At 44.8% G+C, this 23,482-nt stretch overlaps 1 protein-coding gene across 1 annotated transcript; it reads right to left on the reverse strand.

Moving 5' to 3' along the window:
* Nucleotides 1–1,867: 1,867 nt before the first annotated feature.
* Nucleotides 1,868–21,349, reverse strand: LOC116523710 (golgin subfamily A member 6-like protein 22). The gene is made up of 5 exons (XM_032238849.1): nucleotides 20,748–21,349; nucleotides 7,900–8,253; nucleotides 5,017–5,071; nucleotides 3,887–3,956; nucleotides 1,868–2,151 (listed from the first exon to the last, which is right to left on the reverse strand). The coding sequence occupies exons 1-5, from the start codon at nucleotides 21,258–21,260 to the stop codon at nucleotides 2,007–2,009; spliced, it is 1,137 nt and encodes a 378-aa protein (XP_032094740.1). The 5' UTR covers nucleotides 21,261–21,349; the 3' UTR covers nucleotides 1,868–2,006.
* Between the last annotated feature and the right edge of the window lie 2,133 nt (nucleotides 21,350–23,482).

Raw genomic sequence — 23,482 nt, forward strand, 5'->3', positions numbered from 1 at the left:
CTAAAGGCTATTCATGCTCTTTGTTTGGGGAAAAAAGGGAGCTGTTTTTTTGCAGAGTGCAAAAGCTTTTTTTTAAATTTGCCTCTTCAAAATCTTGATGCGTCTTATACTCCAAAAAATACAGTATGTACTGTGTTTTTATTTCACATATTGTGCTTTACTTGAAATATTAGTATATTATAGAAAATAATGATAATAACATCTGTGCATTGACAAAATTCCCATCTGCCAATTACAAAAGGGCACACTGCTTAGATCCACCCGTATGTTATGCCAATATATTATGACTTCCTTGATTCCTGAGAAGAATGCAATGTGCCAGCTAAAAGAACAGGCAAATGTGGTTTCACATTGCTGTGTTTATGATCATAGTAACAGTAAAGGAGCCGAGGTGGCGCAGTGGTTAGGGTGCAGTACTGCAGGCCACTTCAGCTGACTGTTATCTGCAGTTCAGTGGTTCTAATCTCACCGGCTCAAGGTTGACTCAGCCTTCCATCCTTCCGAGGTGGGTGAAATGAGGACTCAGACTGTGGGGGCGATATGCTGACTCTGTAAACCGCTTAGAGAGGGCTGAAAGCCCTATGAAGCGGTATATAAGTCTAACTGCTATTGCTATTGCTATTGCTAAATGAAGCAACTAAAGTGCTCTGGGATTTAAAAATTCAAACAGACAGGCACCTACCATATAACATGCCAGACTTAACAATTGTTGATAAGAAAAACAAAGTTTGGATAGTGGATAGGTAGCAGAATCTGGAGACAGAAGTGAAGAGAAAGAACAGAGAAGATGACAATAAAATACAAAGACCTGCAAATAGAAATAGAGAAACTGTGGCAAAAGAAAGCAAAGATAGTATTATTAATACAGGTAGTGCTCAACGTACGGACACAATGGAGCCCAACATTCCTTTCGTTAAGTGAGACATTTGATGAGTGAATGTTGCCCCATTTTATGGCCTTTCTTGTCACAGATGCCAAGTGAATCCCTACAGTTGTGACATTAGAACCACAATTGTTAAATGAATTTGGCTTCCCCACCAACTTTGCTGGTCAGAAGGTTGCAGAAGTTGATTGCATGACCCTGGAACACTGCAACCGTCATAAATACGAAGCAGTTGCCAAGTGTCTGAATTTTGATCTGGGTTGCAAGTGTGACAGTAAGTCAGTTTTTTTTCAGTGCTGTTGTAACTTGGAATGGTCACTAAACGAACTATTGTAAGTGGAGGACTACCTGCAATAGGCATCTTGGCGACAATCCCAAAACAACTGGAGCACCATTAAAGGAGAATATTTGTAGCTCAGGAAATGAGGGGTCCTTGGTGCTCTCTGTGTTTAGTTGGAGCACCCCTTGAAGACGATCGGCATTGAAAAAATAATCACCAGTCAATTGCAAAAGACAGCCTTTCTCAGAACAGCTTACATCCTGCAACAATCAGAACGCAACACCACCAGACCTCCACATCTGCCTGTCCCAAGTCCTTGGGAAGGACTTGATAGGTGGATAAAAATGCCAAATCCAGTCCAAACATCTGTCTGACCATGTGACTTAATAGCAATAGCACTTAGACTTATATACCGCTTCACAGTGCTTTTACAACCTCCTCTAAGTGGATTACATAATCAGCCTATTGCCCCCAACAATCTGGGTCCTCATTTTGCCCACCTCAGAAGGATGGAAGGCTGAGTCAACCTTGAGCCTGGTGAGATTTGAACTGCCAAATAGTAGGCAGCTGGTAGTCAGCAGAAGTAGCCTGCAGTACAGGATTCTATCCACACCATGGCTCTAAATAATACATTTAAAGTACAGCTTTAAATGATTTAGGAAATATTTTTTTAAAAAATAAAATAAAATACAAATATAACTCTGTTGGGAAACAAACCCAGTGCTTAACAAAGACATTTATATTTTAAATGGGCAAGTAAGAAGGAGTAATGTTTCCTTTCCTGCCGCAGTACTTTGTTTTTAAGCTGCCGCCATTGATCCCAGGACTTCTTGAACGGCAATGCTACTTCACTAGCTTCCAAAATCCGGCACAGAAGCAACAGCTGAAGGAAATGAAAAAAATCCCAATTGCGCAGGCCAGGAAATTATCATAATTTTTGTTGTCAATTTGATCGTTTAATTCCCTGATTCTCTTCTGGTCCGACGCTCTAGAAGAAAAAGGAAGGGTTCAGAGAAAAGGCACTGGTTATTGTAGTCACCATCTTGGCTCTTTTGTTCCAACCTCATAAACACTTCTCAAAGGGTTCATCAGAGCAGGGGTCTCCAACCTTGGAAACTTTAAGCCTGGTGGACTTCAGCTCCCAAAGTTCCACAGCCACAGAGTTCCACAGCTGGCTGGGGAATTCTGGGAGTTGAAGTCCACCAGGATTAAAGTTGCCAAGGTTGGAGACCTCTTCGTTAGAGTCTATCAATTGGACTATACCAGGGATCTGCAACCTATGGCTCTTTCATCCCTCTACTCTGGCTCCCTGTAGCTCAAAATATGCGTCACAACCACCAATGTGCGACGGCCACAAGCATGCAAGCTTTATTGAGCTTTTCAACCCATCTTTTTTTTCCGGAGTTCAAAATGTTTTTGTTACATGCAGAAATAAAAATTTGTATTCTCTATAGCAGTTCATTGATTTCATAAATGCCATAAATGCCACCATAGTTTCTTTTTATAAAGATAAAAAACGATATATGTAGTGTTATCTTCATTTTAGATGTCAAAAGGGTTTTGTGGCTCCCGGTATTTTCTTTTCTGTGAGAAACGGGTCCAAATGGCTCTTTGAGTGTTTACGGTTGCTGACTCCTGGACTATACAGTTGCCTGTGATAACAGGACTCTTGACAAATGATTTCCCCCCGTAACGTATCACAGAGACCTGGACCGTAGAATTGTTCCCATCTCTTATGCCACTTGGCTTTATTTTATGTTATTGATTAAGAAACCGAGGATGGGAACTAATCAAAAAGAATAACCAACTGGCCCTTCATGTGCCAGAATTGCCTCCAGGGTTGAAGGCTTGGAATTCTGGGAGATGCCATCTCAAAACACAGGGAATTGCCCAGTTGAGGAAAGAGGGGGTTTATTTTATCGTTTATTGTATTGTAGGAAGTTAGCACCTTTTCTAGAAGAATGAAATATCCTAGGAAATATTAAAAAGGCCGAGTATGGAGAAACATGTTTTTAGGCAGGAAACAGATTCACTCTTAACAGCTGTTTGTCAATGGGCCTTTAAGGCCTGAGCCAGTGTATTCTACATAACAAAAATCTACCTCTTTTAGGCAGAGCCATAATAGGACCCGTCTAGCAACAGAAACTTGTCACATGGAAACTGGGAAGATTACATCAGCCAGCAAGGGTCAACTAAGCCTGGGACAGACAGCCTACAAAGTTAACCAAGACCCATGGGAGTCTGACAACCAATCAGAATACATTTCTTACACAGGAACAGCTCCGAGGCGGGGCCCAAGAGAGGGTATAAAACTGAGACTCTCTCAGCATCTCTCCCCTTTTTCTTCAAGTTCTTCAAGGCATATGACCCCCCTTTCCCCCCCAGGACCTCAAGCCATGTGGTCCTGTCCACCATTAAACCATCTTTCCAAGCAACCATCATGTTTCCAGGGTCTTTCTTCCCATTGGGAACTGAACCCAGATGGACATTTCTTCCAACAGTATGAAATGGATGCTGGGCAGGATGGCATCCATTGGTCTGACCCCAGTACCTTTGTTTTGTTCTGAATTTTAAGGACTTTTAGCAGCAGTTCCTGGTCCTTGTGACATTGTGGGCTCTAGGACATGGGGATATTCCCTAGAAACATCTGGCTGGCTGTTTCTGGATGCAGGATATATGAAGGACTGGTGATTCCCAGCAACAAGCAAAATTTTGTTTGTTACCTTTCACGTTTATCAAAGTCTCGATTTTTCTGTTCTTGTTCTAGCTGCCTCTGAAGATCTGCTACTTTACCTAAAAAGAAAAAAGAAAAATATTGTTACCCAGTAACACTTCACTTTCTCTTACACATACACGCAAGGCATAGGGTCACAAAAGGAGAATCTATTGTTGCTGAACTACTTGTTCCCAGTATGCTATCTATTAGCAATGCAGGCTAACATGGGGCCCCACTATAGATGGCTTCACCCAGCTTAAGCCCACACATGTTGGCACTAAAAAGATCTTCCCCTTCTCGCATCTTACATACTATAAGTTCCTTTACTATGTCATTCACGTTGCCTTCACCTGATCCTCAGCCCAGTGGTGGGATTCACATTTTTTTACTACCATGGGCGTGGCTTGGTGGGTGTGGGCTTGGTGGGCATGGAAGGGAAAGGATACTGTAAAAATTCCCATTTTCTTCCAATCAGCTGGGACTCGGAAGGCAGAGAAGAGATGGGGGCGGGGCCAGCCAGAGGTGGTATGTACCGGTTCTCCCAACTACTCAAAATTTCCACTACCGGTTCTCCAGAACTGGTCAGAACCTCCTGGATACCACTTCTGCCCCAGCCCATGTCGTAAGACAGTTTTGCGAAACTGCTGAGCTTTGAAAGAACACCGGGAAGTGCTAAGTAATGCCAAAGAACACCAAAGTAAGTGGACGGGTGGCATGCACTTTTAAAACTGCCTATCAGCAAGTTTGGCTATTGAAGCAGGTTTGCAGAGGTTGGGATTTTAGAACAAGTGCTGAACGAATACTCTCCTCCCAAGCTCCATTTTCACTGGCAGAGGGCTTGCAGGAGGCTGTCACAGCCGAAAACGGAGCCCAGGAGAGCCACACACAGCCCCCCTGAACTCCGTTTGTGCTGGCAGAGACACCATGGGCCATTCCTTTGCTGTTTCCAGGGCAGCCCGGTGGGCCAGATCTAACCCTAACCCTAACCCCGCAGGCCACATCCAGGCTTTTAGTTTGACACCCCTGACTTATAGTAATTCTCTTCAGTTTTCTGCCAACTCAAGGATGAGTGGAAAGTTGTTTAACCTGGAAGTGGAGAAAGTCCTGTATTAGGTCAGCCACATGGTTATCACTTACCTTTGTATTCTTCAGCTTTACTATCTGGAGATTTGAGTTTTTCTTCCAACGTGTTCTAATGGGGAAAGAAAACCAACGCAAAATGGAATGATCACGAGATTAAAAAGATGAGTGTTTTGCTCTACTCATTACCAAAGAACATGAACAAATAAGGTGTATCAGTTATATTTCTAGAATTAGGAAATAAATGCCATGACAGCCGGGATCTCAGAATTGCATAAAGACGTTGGGTTGGCTGGAGAGAGTTTTAAGTTCCTTCCAATTCTTATTTCTATCATTCTATTATGATATGATTATGTTCCACAGTTGTCAAATAGTTTTTTTTTATTTCTAATGTTTCAAATGAGTGATTCATATTTAAAAACAAAATGCTTCCATTCCATGCAATTCTCCATATCATACTGTACACACGAAGCATGTATAATAAGAAAAGAGATACAAAAAACAGATCAGTTCCAAGATTTCTGAAATTCATGTAGGTTCATCCAAAAACTTCATGCAGTCTGAAAATTCTTCAGTATATATCAAAGTAATATGTTTTTCATTCATTCATAAGCTTCAACCGAAACAGATATTCAGAGGCTGCTTTCAAACAATTTACTCCCAAAGTTTGCCAAAGCAATTTGCTGTCAAATTCAGGTGGGTCAAATTGAAGCTGAGTTAAACCGAAATCTCTGGAATAGCACCATCCACCTCTCTACTAACCTTTACGTGTAAGATGTAACTTTAGAAATAATTGCTCTAATCCAGGGGTGAAATGCTACTGGTTCGGACCAGATCACCCGAACCGGTAGTAAAAATGTTATTGGTTCACCTGAACCCTTAGTAAAAAAAAATGATTTCAAGACGATCAGCTGTGCTGCGTGATTTATATTAGCTAGAAAGCAGGATTTCTAAAGCTAATCTAAATCGCATGGCACAACGGATTCCCCCTCCCCCCCTTGTTTGCTTACCTTTGTAGGCACACTCGTAGCAGGCTCCGCCCACTCACCCTGACATCATCACATCTGTTTTTGATCCTCTGTGCATGTGCAGAAGGTCCGGTGCATGCGCTCACATATCAAAGGCAAGTGGATTTCACCCCTGCTCTAATCTGAACTGAACAACAGCACTTCATCGTGAAATGGGAAAGACTATGATCTGGTGTGTTGTGTGCCTGGTTGTGATTGTGATTGTCCCTTTTAATAGATGTTGCTCTTAACAACTAAACTTAGATGGAGAAAAGCATCATTCAGATGGCTGGATGGGTTCACCAACGAACACCCAACCTGTCCTGAACAGGTTGGGTTTTCACTGGATGATTTTAAATCAATCCATCTATCAGCCCACAATGAACCAGCAAAGTACAGATAGATTGGATCCATAATCTTTAATGAAGAGGCCTTTATCCTCTAACACAGTGTTTCTCAACCTCAGTAACCTGAAGACATATGGACTCCAACTCCCAGAATTCCTTGAGTTGAAGTCCCATACTTCTTAAAATTACTGAGATTGAATCACACTGCTCCAGTAGATTGATTCAGGCCAATAGCAACATATTTATTATTTACCCTTGAAGAAATGAAAAATAACTGCAACGTCTGTTGCTATGCCAAAAGATCTGGAAAAGTACCTGGGCACGGTAAGAATGGACAGAATCACAAGTCATCATTTTCAAAAATTTGCATCACTTGGAACAGGGCATGTACAGGTAGTCCTCAACTTATAACAGTTCACGTAGTGACCGTTCAAAGTTACAACGGCACTGAAAAAAGTGACTTTTCACACTTATGACTTTTGTGGCAGCCCCATGATCCTGGGATCAAAATTCAGATGCTTGGCAACTGGTTCATACTTATGACCATTGCTGTGTACCAAGGTCATGTGATCCCCTTTTGCGACCTTCTGACAAACAAAATCAATGGGAGAGAGCCAGATTCACTTAACAACCATGTTACTAAGTTACTATCAACTATGGTCATTCACTTAACAACTGTGGCAAGAAAGATCATAAAATGGGGGGGCTCACTTAAAAATGTTTCACTGAACAACAGAAATTTTGGGCTCAATTGTGGTCATAAGTCAAGAACTACCTGTATTACAACAATGTCTTCATCTTCCCTATATCTTTTGGGAGGATCTGCTGGTCAAAAGTATCACAGCAACAACAATATTGACGTGTGCACATATGTAAAAATGTGAAAAGATATATGGAGAGAGTTTTGTAGGATGATCCTAAAGAGAGAAATTTTATTTTCCTGGGCTCCAAGATGGGGACTGCAGCCAAGAAATTAAAAAAACGCTTGATCCTGGGAAGGAAAGTTATGGCAAATCTTGACAGCGTACTAAAAAGCAGAGACTTCACCTTGCCAACAAAAGTGTGTTTAGTCAAGGCTATGGTTTCCCCAGTTGCAATGTATGGCTGTGAAGGTTGGACCATAAGAAAGGCTGAGCGCTGAAGAATTGAGTCCTTTGAACTATGGTGCTGGAGAAGACTCCTGCGAGTCCCTTGGACTGCAAGGCAATCAAACCGGTCAGTCCTAGAGGAGATCAACCCTGACTGCTCTTTAGAAGGCCAGATCCTGAAGAGGAAACTGCAAATACTTTGGCCACCTAATGAGAAGAGAGGACTCACTAGAGAAGAGGCTGATGCTGGGAAAGATTGAGGGCAAAAGAAGAAGGGGACGACAGAGAATGAGGTGGCTGGATGGAGTCACTGAAGCAGCAGGCGTGAGCTTCAATGGATTCCAAAGGATGGTGAGGAGAGGAGGGCCTGGAGGAACGTTGTCCATGGGGTCACAATGGGTCAGACACAACTTCGCAACTAACAACAACATTTTTTCTATGTTTTTTAAATCTAATCTTACTTTACAATGAATATATCCCCCCCCTTTCCCTATTTACCAGCTCTTTCTGGCAGGAATCTCTCTGCTGCTGAATCTCCTTTGTACTCTGCAATTTACTCTGCAAATTTTGGCCTTTCTCCTTTTCCTTCTCCAGGAGCTGTCTGGTTAGTACAAGGGATTGATTGAACCCCAATAATTCCTTGCTCAGGGCATCCACTTCTTCTTGCTTCTTTTCCAAAAGTTGCAAAGTCTTTTCTTGAGTCCGGTTCGTAACATTCCTGAGCTTCTGCATCTCCTTTTCCATCTCGATCAGTTGCTTCCTCAGAGTCACTTTTTCTGCCTCCATTTGGGAGATGTTGTGAAGCAAATTGGCTTGGTCTTTAGGGCATATCCTGCCTGGCTCTGGTGGGGCCCATGAGTAGAGAATGATCCATAAAGTAAGTACAGTTAAAGTGACAAGGATGAACCAAAAGTAGTTTCTCATCCTTGTCCTAGTGAGGTCCCAGAAACTGTGGTCCTTTAGACTCTCCATGTATGTGGAACACTGACGGTATGTTAGCAAACCACCCATGTTGGTTGAAAGCTGAGAAACCCAGAAATTCCGGCTGTCTCTTTAAGAGAAGGATTCTGCTCTCCCTTTCTAAGTTAGCGCCTCCTCCTCCCCTTTCTGTGCGTCCTCACGATTGTGGAGAAGCAGCTCCAGCAACCAGGAGAAACGAAAGTAATCTCTCAGCTCGGAGTTTCCAAAATAAATAAATTAATAAAGAGCCAGCAAAAAGCAGTTTTCTAAAACGATGCCCCAAATGGAGAAGAAGGAGAAACTACACTCAGAGAGTTTGCTGTGGTTGCCGCGATGGGTTTTCCTGGAGCCACTTACAAGTCAACAAAGTGTTTAAGCCAACAGAACAATTTCTGTTTCTTTTTTGTTCTGATTTCTGTTTTCTTTTTGTTTTGCTCCTTCCTGAGTCATAAAAGGCATTTCCCCATGAACTGATCTATGCATAAAATGAGCAGCAGCTACAGCATCTGTGCTAATCTCCCTCTGATGAGCTTACACCTATTGCCTAGCCTGCTCTTTAGTGCTTTGGAGCAGGGGTCTTGACTTCCGGTGACGTCATTGGCTATGGCGGCCGGCTTGGAGATAGCTCTGAAGCCTAGCTGACAAACCAGGGGTCTGGCGGCATAAAGAGCAGCCGTTTGCTGGTCTCGGAGGGACTCAGCGAAGAACAGAGGTGCTTCTCTGCAGGCGGGGGGAAGTGCAATCTCCTCAGCAAAGCAGAGGCTTAGCCCTGATCCCAGACGTCTGAAGAGTAGGGTGACCAGATGTCCTGCATCTGGCGGGACAGGCACGACTTTTCATCATTTTTCCCACGTCCTGCCCGGTTCTCAAAACCCCCCGCTTTATTTTGGTGCTCGCTGGCTCCCCTGCCCATCATCAGCTGCCGCTAGCTCTCTCGTTCCATTCCCCCATCTATTCTATCTACACTAAAAATCTAAGCCAGCCCAGCCTGCCGCTCACTGATTGGCCTGGACTCCAGCCAATCAGTGAGCTGGCTGGGATGGAAAACTTTAAGCACGCACGAGGCATGCTTAAAATTTTCCATCCCAGCCACCTCACTGATTGGCTGGAGTCCGCTTAAGCATGCCGTGCGAGTCGCGACTCTCATGAATCTCCATTTCATTTCGCCTTCGCCATTTGCTTTTGCTGCACTACCCTGGTGAGTAACTCCGGCGGTGCCGGTGGGAATCGGGAGGCTTCACTGCTTCGGGTGGGCGGCGGCAGCCTTTAGCAAGGGAAGGGAAGGCCTTCCCTTGTGAGCTACTCATGAGAGGAACTGGGGGGGGAACCGGGCAACCTGAGAGAGGGGAAGAAGATCGTCCCTCCCCGCAACTCCCCGGATTTTGGAAGCTGGGTGTGTGTGGAAGGCGGGGTTTTTGAGGAAAGCGCTTGGCCGCCCCCGTTAGCCGCAGCCTCAGACGGAGGAGTGGAGCCCGAGCTTTCATCGCCGTCCCCGCCAGTCGCAGCAGGGAAGCCGGCATCGAGTTTTCGGTGACTCCGAGGTGCGCTAACTGAAATGCAGTCTTCCTTCAGTCTCTGCTTGGAGCCTCTGGGATGATCGTTGGCGGGTGGGGGAAGCGAGGGTGGAGCTGAGCCGGGGAGGCAGAGATGAGAAGTGAGGGCTAAATGCAAAGCACGCCGAAGAGAGCAAGCGAAGCATCCCCAAAGTGAAGGATGGGCGGGAAGCGCTTGACCAGCATGTGAGAAGGCAGGCTGGAAGTGGCCGCGGAAGGGAAAAGAGGCGGCCACGTGTATCGGTTCTCCTTGCAGTAGATAAGGAGGTTCGTAGCAAGGGTCCGCCGGCAGGTAGGCTTGGGCGGGGCGAAGGCCTCAGGTCGGGGGAGCGAGAATGGGCGGGGAGGAAACGGAGATGGCCGAGCCCGAGGAAAGCAGTGAGACTAGCGGCGAGGAAGCCACGGTGCCTGCCCTCCAGCTCAATGGATACCTGGCCGGTAAACTCATGGTACGGGCGAGGGTTGGCCGGCTGGGGGTGGGGGTGGCTGCTGCCGAGGCCTCCAGCCTTGCAATCCTGGGCGGGGAAGGTGAAGGTTCACTCCAGAACTGTGGAAGACCGTTGCCCCAGGGATCCCCCGCTCCACCCATTTGGATTACCCCCAAACCCAAAGGAGCCTGGGCACAGGAGTGCAGGCCAGGGAAGATGGAGTTTGGGGACTCGGAGGAGGAAGGGGCAATCTTCCCCTCCATTCGTCTGTCCCGCTGCAGAGCTCCTCTCGGGGAAGGGGGAGGTGGCGAGTGTGCTGATCCCCGTTTGCAAGGGAAGCACCGCCGCCCATCTGAAGCCTCCCGATTCCCACCGCCGGAGTTACTCACTCACGTGAAGCTGCCCGCCCTTCTCTTTTTCTTTAAACGAGCTTCAGTTTCCGAGGGGGGAAAAAAGCTTTATGTGCCAGGATTATTGAGTTCCTCGTCAATGGAGATCCGCCCACGATCCAGGGGCAACTGAGGCACCTGCAAAGGCGTCACATCGCCGCCACCCATGTTCATGAGGCGCCGGGCATCGCAGGGCACAGAGGAACCCAGCAGACAGACGGGAGACTGGGGGGGGGGGAGGAAGAGATCCCATCCAGGTTAAAAAGAGGGAAAAGCGGAGAGCCTACCCTGGATGGGATCTCTTCTTTCCCTGGTGCTTTCCCCGGGCTTGGCCATCTCCGTTTCCTCCCCGCCCATTCTCGCTCCCCCGACCTGAGGCCTTCGCCCTGCCCAAGCCTACCTGCCGGCGGACCCTTGCTACGAACCTCCCTTATCTACCGCAAGGAGAACCGATACACGTGGCTGCCTCTTTTCCCTTCCGCCTCCCCAACGCAGGTGTGCCCACGGCCACTTCCAGCCTGCCTTCTCACATGCTGGTCAAGCGCTTCCCACCCGTCCTTCGTTTTGGGGATGCTTCGCTTGCTCTCTTCGGCGCGCTTTGCATTTAGCCCTCACTTCTCATCTCTGCCTCCCCGGCTCAGCTCTGCCCTCGCTTCCCCCACCCGCCACGATCATCCCAGAGGCTCCAAGCAGAGAGTGAAGGAAGACCGCATTTCAGTAAGCGCACCTCGGAGTCATCGAAAACTCGATGCTGGCTTCCCCGTGTTTTGTTTGTAGCGAAGAATAAACTGACAGTTGGTCGGAGGGAAGGTGGGGGTGGGGGTGGAGGCTGAGTGTCCAAGGAAGCTAACCCAGATGGGCATCGCAGGGCACAGAGGAACCCAGCAGACAGACAGGAGACCGGGGGGAGGGGGAGGAAGAGATCCTGTCCAGGGTAGGCTCTCCGCTTTTCCCTTTTTACCCTGGATGGGATCTCTTCCTTCCCCCCTCCCCCGGTCTCCCGTCTGTCTGCTGGGTTCCTCTGCGCCCTGCGATGCCCGGCACCTCGTGAACATGGGTGGTGGTGATGTGACACCTTTGCATCCGTATTGAGGTTGGCGTGATTCTGGTGGTGCTCTGGGAGGAGGGGGAATGATGGAGGGGAGGACGGCGGCACGGTGGCCAGTGCCTAGAGCGGAGCCAAAAGAGGTCCATGATGGTGGCTCGGAGCCGAACGGGAAGAAAAGGCGCTGCAGGCCTGGGGAGTGGGGGAGCGGGAGGAGCGCTGGTGGTTTGTTTTTGGGGTGGGGGGCGCGACGGGGAAGGGGGTGACTGCGCGGAGAGGCTCAGAGGTGGATATGCCTGGCAGTCGGTGGGGACGGTGCCGAGAGGGGCTTGTGCTGGGAAAGGGCGGCGTGCAGAGGACCGTGCAAGCTCCCTTTCCCAGCGCAAGCCCCTCTCGGCACCGTCCCCACCAACTGCCAGGCGTATCCGCCTCTGAGCCTCTCTGTTTTGTTCCGAGAACGGGCTGCTCGGCGAGAGGAAAGGGGGCTCCCTGGGAAGCGAGAGCAGCGAAGAGGTGGTACAGTCGCAGAATTCCCCGATACTCGCTTTTTTTTTAACCCAGCCTACCTCGTAGGTTGTTGTTACGGGGCTAGACTAGGAAAGGCAGCCTCTCTCCTGTTTTCGAGAAAAAGTAAGGATGTCCATCTGGTAGAACAACCACCTGTGCAATTTGGTGGCGATCTGCTAACATTCAAGCCATGTAATGCGTGGGAAGGCATAGAATAAAGTTAGCATACTTGAAGTGAAATAGGCTTTGGTTATGTTTAGGTTGCATTAGCTAAAATGTGCCAATACCGTCCTTGTTGGTAAGAATTGTTGTCATGTTAGAAGAATGACTAAGGCTGACAGCCTAATCTACTCTGTGTTAAATAAATAAAATGGATGGAAGGAAATGAAAGAATACAGAAAAGGTTGGTGATGCATTTAGTGGTCTATGGATGAGAATGGTGGCTGTTTAGTAAGAAAATCTGTTTGGAATGTGCATATATATTCATATGTGGCCATAGCAAAATAATAAATAGAAATAAAAAAGCATGATTGATTTTTACTGTTTTTGATGAAAGTGAGAGGATTAGTGAAGGCTTGGTGCAGCAAGGATCCCACTATCTTACTATTTTATTTTTCTTTATGTACACTGACAGCATATTCACCAAAGACAAATTCCTTGTGTGTCCAATCACACTTGGCTAATAAACTTTTCTATTCTATTTTACTCTACTCTATTCATTTCTATTACAATTCTAACAAGGAGTTTAGCTTCTCTCTCTTGAAAATGTAAGCTAGCATAAGGCATTATAATGCAAGCTAGCCTTAACTTTCAAACAGTTCATTTAGTGACCAAAGTTACAATGGCATTGAAAAAAGTGTCTGATGACATTTTCACACTTAGCGACCGTTGCAGCATCCTCATGGTCACGTGATCAAAATTTTGATGTTTGGCAACAGATTCGTATTTATGATGGTTTCAGTGTCCTGGGGTCATGTTTGACAAAATATAAAATTTTTAATCAAGCCCCCCCCCCCCCCCCCGGTCAATGGTGTCCCTCTTTACCAATCTGAAAATCTGGTCACCTTACTGAAGAGAGATGCACGGCGGTCCCAAAGCCATGACGCAGCACTTTTGTTTGGCGTAGGATTTTTGGTGTGAATCTGGATGCCCTAAACTTTCTTGAAGAGCAAGTTGGATTTACTATTTGGTTACTGCATCTCTGGCAATTGTTTTTCTCTCTTCGATGGGACTTTTAGCGGCAATTAAGACAAACAGGAGCAAATGAATTAACAATCGAAGAAGGATTAACATCATAAAGAGTCATCGAAGGCGGCCTAGGTGGTGGAAACAGAGGAGAGTGAAGTCTTTACCCTGAGGCACAGCTGATAGTAATCAGCGGACTTGCCCTGCCTGCTCCCAAGATTTTTGGAAAACTTTTGTGCTGCTATAGGAGATTTAAGGCTCCATTTGAGACAGTCAATATTATATCTACTGTGCGCATGTTTTCTCTTTTTTTTTTTGGAGCTGGAGTTGGACACTTGAAAGGGGAATATTTTGAGCTGAACTTCCCTTCCTTTTTGTTCTCTTCTCTTTGAGGTTTGATTCCTTTTTTGTGTGTTGATGTATTTGCACCCCCTTCTTTCCTTTCTTTCCTGATATGAGCCCCCTCTTGTACTTTTTTTAGATCTCTCTATGGGACTATATTCATATATATTTTTCCTTATAGATAGCAGCAAAATAAGTTGGAACATTGCTTAAACTGGTAGCAGATAGCTTATGAAGCAATGGGATATTCTTAACCTAATTGATATGAGCTGGGCAAAGCGGAGGAAAAAACCCTCGGCATTACCTATTCAGTCGTCCCCATCTACAACCCCTCCAACACTACACAGAACTTTAGACAATATGGCTGGGGTAGAGAAGGCACCCACATTGCAAAATATACAGACAACTTTGCTATCGATACAAAATAATATGGCTAAGTATCAAGAGATCACCGAAAAATCCCTGGCCGACATTAAAAATGAAATGGGAGACATGAGGGGTGAAATGAAACAGCTGTATTCATAGCAAAAGGAGATCTGGGCAAAAATAGAGAAACAGGAGGGTCAAATTCAAGATTTAGGAGTAAAAATGAAGGAAAGTGAAGGGAACATGGCGAGGTGGGAGATGAGGCAGCTACATATTAATAGAAGGTTGGGAGATGAGATTGCTATGTTGGAATTAGAAAAGTCAGCCTTCTTTCTCAGATTTCAAAATATTCCAGAGGAAAGAGGGGAGGAACTGAAAGAAATTATGGTTGAGATGATAGCAGGGATCGCCCAGAAAGATAAGCTGTTGATACAGAGTGACATTGATGACATGTATAGTGTCTATACTTCCTATTGTGGGAAGTTATCATCCAGCCCTCTCCCCAAAAAATGAAATATCCTAGGAAATATTGAAAAGGCAGAATATTTCTCTGGATGTGAAAAGAAACATGTTTTAAAAGACATAATAGTTGCCTATAGCTTTCTGCCCATCCCCAGCTAATGGGCCATTAAGATGGCCAGGCTAGCCCACTTTACATAATAAAGACTTCTCCTCACTGCAGCTGTAGGGGGAAGGGATATTACTCAACTCTCCACATGGCATCTGAGAACTTATCTATACCTGGACTCATCAGAGCCTAGAGAGTAGCCCCCTGCATGGCCCCATGGGAGTCTGACAACCAGTCAGAATACATTTCTTACACAGGAACAGGAAACAGAGAGGTGGGACTAAACAGGTTATAAAAAGCTTAGCAGGCCCCTTCCTCAGCCCTTCTCTCTTCTTCTCCATCAACATTGAAACATGTGATCACCTTTTCTGTACAGGGCTAAAGCCATGTGGCCCTGTCCAACAATAAACCATCTTTCCAAGCAGCCTCCATGTCTCCAGTGTCTTTTTCCCCACTTGGAGCTGAACCCAAAAGGACATTTCTTTAGGACATTTCTTTCAACACTATACTAGGAGACAGAAACTGCCACGTGAAGTGCACGTGAGGTTTAGTAAATGATCCCTGAGAGAAGAAATTTACCAGAAGGCACGTGACCAGAATACCATGTATGCGGGGGAAATGGTGATAGTACTAAAACAGATACCAAGAAGAGTGAGGGAAAGGAGGCAGAAATATCAGGACCTAACAACACAATTGAGGAAACTTCAGGTGATGTATAGGTGGCTTTTCCCAGAAGGGTTATCTTTTCTCTGGCAAGGCCAGAGGTTTCGGATTGAATCATTGCAAGATGCACAAGACTTTATGGAAAGCCAGTTGAAGAGGGGAACTCAGAATAATGATGGAGAATTGGATAACAAGAGCCGAGGAGAGGAGCGAAAGAATAGTGTCCCGGGAGATGAGAAAGGGGGAAATGAGAATCAAAGCAGAGATGAGAGACCGCAGACGAGGCAGACAACAAAATCCAAAGCCTTACACAAATAAACATGGCGGATGAACTCACCTTCATTTCTTTAAATATAAATGGTTTGAATTCACTAAGAAAGAGAAATAAAATACTGAATGCTTTACGGAAAATGAATTGTGATCTGACATGCCTGCAAGAAGTACATATAGTGAACCACCAGCAAAATGTGTTGTATTACCCCCGGCTGGGTATAATGTATACAAGTTTAGCAGATGAAAAGAAAAGGAGCATTGTTTTGTATGTTAAAGACCATATCGATTCTAAATTGGTGTATACTGATGGGGAGGGGAGACTTTTAATGGTTGAATTGAAATTTGGTCGATATAAAATTTTGCTGGTGGTCATATAAGCACCGAATGACAACCAAAGTACTTTCTTTAGAAAGTTGCATCTAAAAATTGCAGAGTTAGGCTATGACCACATATGTGTGGTGGGTGATTATAAAGCTGTGGCAGATAGGACAATGGATTATAACCCAGGAAACATCCAAAAGGGGGGGAAATTAAGAGAAAGGAGGAGAGTTCTCCCCAAAACTTTTGAAGACATGAGGGAGGAATATGAATTAAAGGATGTATGGAGTGAACTCCACCCACAGAAACAACAATTTACTTTCTTTTCACAGACATCAATCCTGTTCTAGGATCAACATGGCCTGGTTGACACCAGAAATTGGGGATTTGATTAAGGAAGCAGCAATTGAGGTTAATACTTGGGCCGATCATAATCCACTCTTATTGGTGTGGAAAGGAGTAAGGCAGGGGAGGAAGAGAAGGTGGATGATGAATACAGAGATAGTGAAAGAACAAGAATTTCAGCAAATGTTTAAAAGGGAAATGAGGGGTTTTTTTTGAAGAAAATAGGAAGGGAGTAACTCCACAAATACTTTGGGATACGGCCAAGGCTTATATGAGAGGCCTAGCTATTAAATATACAACAGGCACACAGAGGAAAAAATTAGAAGAGAGGGCAAAATGGGTAGCTAAATTGGAGGTGGTAGAAAAAGCCTTGCAACAGGACCCACTAGATGATAGGGGAAAAAAAGAAATGGCTAGAATTAAGCACGGGATCTCTCTTCTAGACCAGGAGGATGTTGCTCGGAAACTTAGGGGGATTAAGCAAAACTTTTTTGAGCATGCTAACAAACCGGGTCGTTGGCTCTCTTATAGACTTTGGAAAGAAAGAGAGAGCAGACATATAGCTCAACTGCAGAATAGTAAAGGGGAATTAGTAGAAACCAAGGGGGAGAAACAGGAAATTATCCAAGGTTTTTTTCAGCAACTATATAGTAGGGAAGAAATTTCTGAGGACCAAATTAAGGAATTTTTAGATAATGCAAATCTACCCAAGATCTCAAATGAAGCGAAAGGGGTACTGAACCAAAAGATAACAATAGATGAATTAGAAAAGGCAGTCAAAAAAATGGAAAACAACAAAACTCCTGGCATGGATGGTTTGCCAGTTGAAATCTATAAAACTTTTTTGGAAATCTTAGGACAAGAGATGATAGTAATATTTAATGCTGTCTTGACGGATTCTATCGCACCAAAATCGTGGGCTGAGGCCTATATAACCCTTTTGCCTAAAGCTGGAGCTGACCGTACCCAAATTAAAAACTATAGACCCATTTCACTTTTGAATGTGGATTATAAAATCGTTGCAGCTATTCTGGCAGATAGACTTAAATTCTTCCTTAATAAATTTATACACCCTGATCAGAACGGCTTCCTGCCATCAAGGCATTTGAAAGATAATGTTAGAATTATTTTGGATGCCTTAGAATATTATGAAGCCCGGCCGGATAAACAAGTGGCCTTTATGTTTCTTGACGCACAAAAGGCTTTTGATCGGGTAAATTGGAAGTTTATGTTGTCACAATTAGAAAATATGAAGTTTGGAGAAAACTTCTTAAATGCAATTCGGGCAATTTATGTATGACAAACCGCGACATTATTGGTAAATGGAGAAGAGGCGGGTGATATTGAGATTGGTAAAGGCACAAGACAAGGATGCCCGTTATCCCCCCTACTGTTTATCCTCACATTAGAACCCCTTCTTAGAATAGTGAGGAGTGATACACAAATTAAAGGGTTACGAGCTAAAGCTCAGGAATTTAAGGTCCAGGCTTTCGCCGACGACCTTGTTTTTATCCTGGAGGATCCTATAGCTTCTGGGATACAACTTTTACGTAAAATAGAGGAGTACGGTAGGATAGCGGGGCTACGTCTAAACAAAGAGAAGACAAAACTGTTAATTAAGAATATGACTCTGAACCAGAAAAGGGAAGTACAAAGCCTGTTAGGGATTAACATGGCCCATAAAATACAATACTTGGGAATTTGGCTCACGGAGAGATGTTCCTCTATCAAAGTAGATAATTATATGAAATTGCTACAGCAGGTATCTAAGGATATGACTAATTGGAGTGGTAAACAACTGTCTTTGATGGGCAGGATTGCGACAGTTAAGACATATGTATTACCAAAACTTTTGTTTCTGTTTCAAACGGCACCAACTAAATTGGATTAAATTTTTTAAAAATCTTTGGAGACAATAGTGGCTCGATTTATATGGCAAGGCAAGAAAGCACAAATTAAAGCCCAAATATTGCAAAAACGTAAAGAACTGGGAGGCTTCGGAGTACCCAACTGGGAAGCATATTATAATGCAGCAATTATGACATGGGTGAAGGATTGGGTGACGTTGAGTAGAAGGCGCCTATTTGCTATAGAGGGACATGACCTCCCCCAGGGATGGCATGCCTCCATCTGGCAAGAAAGAGACACCCCCCATAGGTACTTCATGGGACATTATATTCGAAAGATTTTGATGGGGGTCTGGGAAAAGATGAGGAAAAAATACTATCTTAGTGTTCCGTGCTGGTTGGCACCATTAGAGGCCTTAACGCATCCCAGTGTATTTAATTGGACAAGAAACATAACATATAAAGACATTATGACAGAAGATGGCAACATGAAAACAAAGATGGAATTAGAGCAGCAGGGCAGGAATCTGGAATGGTGGGAATATTTACAGGTTAGAAACAGGTTTAAAAGCGATAAGGTACGGTTTGGGATCTACCCAAACCCTCAGGGGCTAGATAAGATTTTGTTTGGCGGAGACAAGAAAATATTATCGAAGATTTATCAATTTTTGACCTGCCAAGATGCTAATGAAGAGATGGATAAAAGCCTTCTAATAGCATGGGAGAGAAACGTTGGCTATGAGATTGAAATGGGCAAATGGTGGGATCTATGGAGTAAGACCATTAAATTTACAATATCTACAGCATTCAAAGAAAACATATACAAGATGGTTTATAGGTGTCACTTCCCCCCCACCAACGAGGTTAGCCAAAATGTTTCCTGGGTTATCTCCACTGTGTTGGAAATGTGGAAGAAAGGATGGCACATTCTACCATATTTGGTGGTCCTGTACTGAGGCCATGAAATACTGGACAAGGATTCAAAAATGGCTAAAAGAGGTTACCGGGGCAAGCATGGAATGGAAACACGAGAACCTTCTACTAAGCATTAAACCAGAAAACATGAGCAATTCAATATGGCATTTGAGCCTACATATAATTGTGGCCGCAAGAATAACTTATACACAATTTTGGAAATCCACTATCATACCGTCAGAAGATGCTATAATTAAAAAGATCTATGAATGTGCAGAAATGGACAGAATGACGGGTTGGCTGAGAGACAAACGGAACATTATCTTAGCTGGAACCTATGGTATATGTGGGCGACAAGGAGAACAGCAGGGACTTAAAACGGGGAAAGTTAAATAGCAGTTGTTAACAATGGGAACTAAAAGTGAACATGGGTATTGTAATAGATCCCTGAATTTTGTAATGAGAAGATGTGGCTTAGAGACCTAACAATGAGGAAGGAAACAAAAGTTGGGCTGTGAATGACTGTCACTGCGGGTGGGGGGTTGGGTTGTATGTTTAAAATTGTATTTGTATTTGTATATTTTACTCTTTAAAAAATGTATAACTAATAAAGATTACTTTAAAAACAACAACAACAATGTCTTCATCTTCCCTATATCTTTTGGGAGGATCTGCTGGTCAAAAGTATCACAGCAACAACAATATTGACGTGTGCACATATGTAAAAATGTGAAAAGATATATGGAGAGAGTTTTGTAGGATGATCCTAAAGAGAGAAATTTTATTTTCCTGGGCTCCAAGATGGGGACTGCAGCCAAGAAATTAAAAAACGCTTGATCCTGGGAAGGAAAGTTATGGCAAATCTTGACAGCGTACTAAAAAGCAGAGACTTCACCTTGCCAACAAAAGTGTGTTTAGTCAAGGCTATGGTTTCCCCAGTTGCAATGTACGGCTGTGAAGGTTGGACCATAAGAAAGGCTGAGTGCCAAAGAATTGAGGCCTTTGAACTCTGGTGCTGGAGAAGACTCCTGCGAGTCCCTTGGACTGCAAGGCGATCAAACTGGTCAGTACTAGAGGAGATCAACCCTGATTGCTCTTTAGAACAGTGTTTTTCAACCACTGTGTCGCGGCACACTAGTGTGCCGTGACATAGTGTAAGGTGTGCCGTGGGAAAAACACTATATATATATATTCAATATAGGCACAGAGTTAAATTTTTTAAACATTTTCTAATGGTGGTGTGCCTCGTGATTTTTTTCATGAAAAAAGTGTGCCTTTGCACAAAAAAGGTTGAAAAACACTGCTTTAGAAGGCCAGATCCTGAAGAGGAAACTGAAATACTTTGGCCACCTAATGAGAAGAGAGGACTCACTGGAGAAGAGGCTGATGCTGGGAAAGATTGAGGGCAAAAGAAGAAGGGGACGACAGAGAATGAGGTGGCTGGATGGAGTCACTGAAGCACCAGGCGTGAGCTTCAATGGATTCCAAAGGATGGTGAGGAGAGGAGGGCCTGGAGGAACGTTGTCCATGGGGTCACAATGGGTCAGACACAACTTCGCAACTAACAACAACATTTTTTCTATGTTTTTTAAATCTAATCTTACTTTACAATGAATATATCCCCCCCCCTTTCCCTATTTACCAGCTCTTTCTGGCAGGAATCTCTCTGCTGCTGAATCTCCTTTGTACTCTGCAATTTACTCTGCAAATTTTGGCCTTTCTCCTTTTCCTTCTCCAGGAGCTGTCTGGTTAGTACAAGGGATTGATTGAACCCCAATAATTCCTTGCTCAGGGCATCCACTTCTTCTTGCTTCTTTTCCAAAAGTTGCAAAGTCTTTTCTTGAGTCCCATTCGTAACATTCCTGAGCTTCTGCATCTCCTTTTCCATCTCGATCAGTTGCTTCCTCAGAGTCACTTTTTCTGCCTCCATTTGGGAGATGTTGTGAAGCAAATTGGCTTGGTCTTTAGGGCATATCGTGCCTGGCTCTGGTGGGGCCCATGAGTAGAGAATGATCCATAAAATAAGTACAATGAAAGTGACAAGGATGAACCAAAAGTACTTTCTCACCCATGTCCTACTGAAGTCCCAGAAACTGTGGTCCTTTAGACTCTCCATGCGTGTGGAACACTGATGGCATGTTAGCAAACCACCCATGTTGATTGAAAGCTGAGAGACACAGAAATTCCTGCTCTCTCTTTAAGAGAAGGATTCTGCTCTCCCTTTCTAAGTTACCCAATTTAGCGCCTCCTCCTCCCCTTTCTGTGCGTCCTCGTGATTGTGGAGAAGCAGCTCCAGCAACCAAGAGAAACGAAAGTGATCTCTCAGCTCTGAGTTTCCAAAATAAATAAATTAATAAAGAGCCAGCAAAAAGCAGTTTTCTAAAACGATGCCCCAAATGGCGAAGAAGGAGAAGCTACACTCAGAGAGTTTGCTGTGGTTGCGGCGATGAGTTTTCCCGGAGCCACTTACAAGTCAACAAAGTGTTTAAGCCAACAGAACAATTTCTGATTTTTTTTTTGTTCTGATTTCTGTTTTCTTTTTGTTTTGCTCCTTCCTGAGTCATGAAAGGCATTTCCCAGTGAACTGATCTATGCATAAAATGAGCAGCAGCTACAGCATCTGTGCTAATCTCCCTCTGATGAGCTTACACCTATTGCCTGGCCTGCTCTTTAGTGCTTTGGAGCAGGGGGTCTCCAATCTTGGCAACTTTAAGCCTGGAGGACTTCAACTCCCAGAATTCCCTAGCCATCTAACTTTAAGCCTGGAGAACTTCAACTCCTAGAATTCCCCAGCTAGCTAACTTTAAGCCTGGAGGACTTCAACTGGAGGACAGCCGCATTCCAGATAGAGAAGACCACTGGTTTGAAAGAGGGGTAAAAGAATCCATTTTGTTAGAATTGAGTAGTCCTCTCTCAACAGACAGGGAGGGATAAGACACCCACCTATTTCCAGTCAACAATGCCACAATAAACCTCCAAGTGGCCTCAACAGCTCTCAGAGAGAGTGATAACGACCAGATGACTGCAAAGAAATACAATCCTTACGCACAAACACACACACACACACAGTGTGCACATCCTTTCACAACCTATCCTTCCATCCCTCCACCATCCAGTCTCAAATGATGAAGCTAATGATGAAGTTAACAGATTGACAGAGTTGGAATGGACCTTGTATGTCATCTAATCCAACCCTGGCCCAAGCAGGAGATCCTACACCATTTTTGACAGATGGCAGCCCAGTCTCTTCTTGAAAGTCTCAAGTGATAAAGCTCCCACAACTTCTGAAGGCAACTTCTGTTTCATTGGTTGATTGTTCTCACTGTCAGAAAATTTCTCCTTATTTCCAGGTTGAATCTTTCCTGGATCAGTTTCCATCCATTATTCCTTGTCTGGCCTTTGGGTGCTTTGGAAAATAGCTTGACCCCTTCCTCTCTGTGGCAGCCCCTCAACTATTGGAACACTGCTATCCTGTCTCCCCTGGTCCTTCTCTTCACTAGACTAGCCATGCCCAGTTCCTGCAACCGTTCATCATTCATTCATTTCATTTCATTTTTCATTCATTCATTCATTTTATTATATTTATATGCTGCCCTTTTCCCCCGAAGGGGACTCAGGGCGACTAACAAATCAAATCAGGGAAGGGGGGGGTACATTCAAAAAATAAAAAACGAAACATAACAATACATAATTTAAAAACACACAACAGTCATACCATTCGAAACGGGGGCAGCAGCTCTTTAGCCCCAGGCCTGTCAGAACAGCCAGGTTTTAACGGCTTTGCGGAAGGCCTGGAGGGTGGTGAGGGTTCGAATCTCCACGGGGAGTTCGTTCCAAAGGGTCGGAGCAGCCACAGAGAAGGCTCTCCTCCGGGTAGTCGCCAGTCGACACTGGCCGGCGGATGGAATTCGGAGGAGGCCTAATCTGTGGGATCTAATCGGTCTAGTGGAGGTGATTGGCAGCAGGCGGTCTCTCAAGTACCCAGGTCCAATACCATGAAGGGCTTTATAAGTGACGACTAGCGCCTTGAAGTGTATCCGGAGACCAATAGGCAGCCAGTGCAGCTCGCGGAGGATAGGTGTTACATGGGTGAACCGAGGTGCACCCACAATCGCTCGCGCGGCTGCATTCTGGACAAGCTGAAGTCTCCGAATGCTCTTCAAGGGCTGCCCCATGTAGAGCACGTCATCGTATGTTTTAGCCTCCAGTCCCCTAATCATCCTGGTTGCTCTTCTTTGCACTCTTTTTAGAGTTCTGCACTCCTTGGATGCAGGGGTGGGTTTCTTGCCCCGTTCCAACCGGTTCGGTTGGAACGAGGCCGCCGCCGTCCTCGCGCACGCACGTGGCGTCCTCGCGCACGCACGCGGCATCCTCGCA

This window comes from Thamnophis elegans, chromosome 1 (assembly GCF_009769535.1).
Source record: "Thamnophis elegans isolate rThaEle1 chromosome 1, rThaEle1.pri, whole genome shotgun sequence".
Classification (NCBI taxonomy): Eukaryota; Metazoa; Chordata; class Lepidosauria; order Squamata; family Colubridae; genus Thamnophis; species Thamnophis elegans.